At 47.3% G+C, this 3,407-nt stretch overlaps 1 protein-coding gene across 1 annotated transcript; it reads left to right on the top strand.

Moving 5' to 3' along the window:
- Positions 1-252: 252 nt before the first annotated feature.
- On the top strand, positions 253-3,119 carry LOC114687424 (rhox homeobox family member 2-like). Its single transcript, XM_028862084.2, has 4 exons — positions 253-475; positions 651-1,080; positions 1,621-1,666; positions 2,872-3,119. Exons 1-4 carry the CDS (start codon positions 433-435, stop codon positions 2,965-2,967), a joined length of 615 nt encoding a protein of 204 aa, XP_028717917.1. The 5' UTR covers positions 253-432; the 3' UTR covers positions 2,968-3,119.
- Positions 3,120-3,407: the final 288 nt, after the last annotated feature.

Raw genomic sequence — 3,407 nt, 5'->3', positions numbered from 1 at the left:
GCTGGGCTCAAGGGCCTGCTGAGTTTGAGAAGGTCTTTGTGTTACTCCCTGTGACTGAATTTGAACATTCCAGGCTTACCCAAAACTAGAGGTGTCAGATAAGCAGCAAACCAGAGCCACAGGTCCGCACCCCCACCACACACACTCACTGCATTTGTTAAAGTATTCCCTGCTCTTTGCAGCCCTAAAGTGCTTCAGGCTAGACACCTCAGAGGACAAGCCTACAGACACTGAGTCTGTGCAGGCCAGAATGTGATTGGACACATTGTAATTACGTTGAGTGTCCAGAAGACAAGTTTTCTGGGTCAAGAATCAGAGCTGTACCTGTGGCTCCAGACAGTGAGGACGTGGCTATAAAGCTTCGGAACTCGGGTCTGATTGAAAGATTCCCCGCAAGAGACTCGCCAGGGCTGCAACCAGTGTTTCAACAGGATGCTGAGTCCAGGAGCTGATGAGCAACAGGAACAACAGCATGGTCAGTAAAATGGTTCTGACTGGACTTGGGCAAAATCCGGGAAGCAAATCTGTTGGAAAGGCCAGTGGCCATGCACTTCGATTACCCGGCTCTGCCCGTGGCCCCTCTCCAGGCTTTCCAATGATCCATGGCCAAGATGCTCAGATCTTTATCTTTGTGTTTTTCTCTCTTGCAGGTGAGAATGCAGTGGTCCTGAAGGCTGGAGAGGAAGAAGGCAAGAAAGGGCTTGTACAGAGCGAGCTTGCTCAGGGTGAGCTTGATCAGGGCAAACTTGCTCCAAGCAAGCCTGCTCAAGAAGAGCTTGCTCAGTCCAATCTTGCTCAGGAAGCCACAGGAGTGGTAGAGGAGGGAGAAAACAAAGAAGAAGAAATGGAAGGAGCACATGCTGGCGATGGTAGTTGTGGCCCCATGGACAAGGGGATCCAGGCAGAAGGTGGCCATGGCAGCAGTGTTCAACAGCAGCCTCAGCAAGAGGCGGCAATGCCTGAGGGCACCAAGAGTCTCCAGGCTGGGGATTTCCAGAGCCACACCAGATTCACCCAGTCTCAGCTGCAGGACCTGGAGCGTCTTTTCGAAGAGAATCACTTCCCCAGCTTTCAAGTAAGGTAAGCAGAACGCCCTGCTAGGTGCCTGGTTTTCAGGCAGTGCATCCAGGCTGTCCTTTGGTGCTTCCTGAACCCCTGATTTCCTCTAGAAACAAATCCACCATGTCTGCACCCTCCAGCAGAAATTGGATTCTGGAGTAGGGAGATGTGCCCTACTCCAACTGGAAAGAATGTGTTCTGTTGCCTCTTTAAGTGGCCCGTGAATGGGAAATTTAGACAGTGCTTGTTCTAAATAAGTCTCTGTAAGTATGAGTGAGAAGCCTGAGGTGTGGCTGGGAAAATGCAGGAGGGATTCCACCTCAGATGAAAATTTGACTAACATTTTACATCGTGGAGGCTCTCTTAATGAAGGCTTACATGTTAAGTACATGGACAACATACCTGTGTTTGGGGGGTACCCTTAATTTTGGTCCCTGAAAGTGTGTGTATGTGTGTGTCTGTGTGTGTGTGAGAGTGTACACATTTAAAAGGAATCAGAATATGTCCTTATATAGTTTGTTTCCACCACAAGGCTTAAATATTGGAATCTTTTCACTTCAGGAAGGCTCTTGCAAGATCTATGGGTGTGACGGAAGAAGATGTGCAGGTCAGTATTTAAAAAAAATAATGTTTTGGAAGGGCTCCACATCTTGTGATGTTGTTGTCTAGAGGATAATTATAGCAGAAGAGTGGGACCCTGAAGTTGTATCCCAAGGACGCCAGACAAGTCCACAGCCGGGTGAGGCTCAAGATGACGAAAGACCTCCATTTTCTCAGGCAGGAAATGCCAACCTGGACACCTGAAACATAAGTTGCCACGGTGCTTTGTCTGTCCCTTGGTGGACATAGTGTGTTCTCCATGACCTTCTGAAGGCTGTGCAGCCGCATGCCTCACTTAAGTGAAGAGACCATGTTCTTGTCCACTTTCAACTCTTTCACTCTGCGTGTCTCAGAAAACCTTTTCTCAGACTTCTTTTGTTCTAGTCTGTAAATGTCACATGCCTGGCTTAGTTCTCAATCAATACTGGGACCAGGAAGCTCAAACGTTCCATAGCCCTTTTACCTGTCTTTTGTTGATTATGAATGTGAACTCTGCTCAGCGTTACAATCAGCCCTGGCTTTTCCAGACCGCATGCCCAAAAGGTAAAAGGCCTATAGACTGTATGCTTGGAGGCTAGGGAGGAAGCATAGAGCAGGAAGAAGTGCCCTTTGTCTCATAAAATGTGCATTCTGGATACTCACAAAAGGCTATCACCATGGAGCCTTTCACGGACAGCTTTGAGCCTTGAGATAGTTCTCCCGGGTTCCAAAAGAACTTTTTTGATACTTTTCAACACACAGCAGGGACCAGGAACAACCCACGCACTAGATCTGCATTATCTTCTGAAGAAATGCATTAAAAATATCAATTAACGGAGTGAAGAGTCAATATTCTAGGTCTGTCCCACAGCTGAAGGACTGGGTGTTGTGGTCCATGTCCTCAGGGGCTTCATGGGGGTGTTTTGACTGTTTCCATGAGAACAAAAACCTGTTGCTTCCATCATTCTGAACAATCAGTACACACTTGCGGTAGGTCTTTTACCAATCTTGGGGTTAGATAGATAAACAGTTCCTGGGCAATCAGAAATGTGATGCTTTGCTAGGGGAGTAGCTCTGTCCTGGAGCACATACCTAGCACCCAATGGCCCAGGAATGGGTTCCATATATGTTCTAAAATGTTAGTAAAATTGAGCCAGTATTCATTGTTACAGGATGTGTTCTTCAGTGGTGGTACAGTTCAGTGTACTAAACAACCCTTTCTTCTGCTTGTAGGAATGGTTTAGGACCAGGAGAGCCATTTTCAGGAGAAGCAATAGAATGGTGGTGCTGATTGATGCACCACCTGGTCCCCAGAACAACGATCCCTGAAGATTTTGGAGCAGCGCATGAGTGCCACCTCTGTTATGAGCCAGATGACCTGGAACCTGGCCCTGCCCCCAGTGTCTCGGCCACCCATGCTGGCCATGACATCCTTTTCTTCCCTGCAATTATCTCAGCAATAAAGAGGTGGATTCTCAGTATGTTGGTTCTATTTTTTTCAGGATATTAAAATATGGGTATAAGTATTTGAACCATAGTAGCCTATTACAGAAATGGTATTTATGGCAGGAGGAGACACTGGCAATCTGTGGTCACTATGCCTTGCTGAGTGAGAAAGATTTCCAGGTGCTATGCTGCTTCATGCTGACTCCACATGGTTCTCTGTCCCCTCATCATGGCCTTGTCAACTCACTCCACCTCTGTGGAACAACTATTTCTAATGTCAGGTGGGGCAAGTCCCCGGTACAGGACACTGTGTTTCTTCTATT

The sequence above is a fragment of the Peromyscus leucopus genome, chromosome X (assembly GCF_004664715.2).
Source record: "Peromyscus leucopus breed LL Stock chromosome X, UCI_PerLeu_2.1, whole genome shotgun sequence".
Taxonomy (NCBI): domain Eukaryota; kingdom Metazoa; phylum Chordata; class Mammalia; order Rodentia; family Cricetidae; genus Peromyscus; species Peromyscus leucopus.
This window is presented reverse-complemented; position numbering and strand designations above follow the sequence as displayed.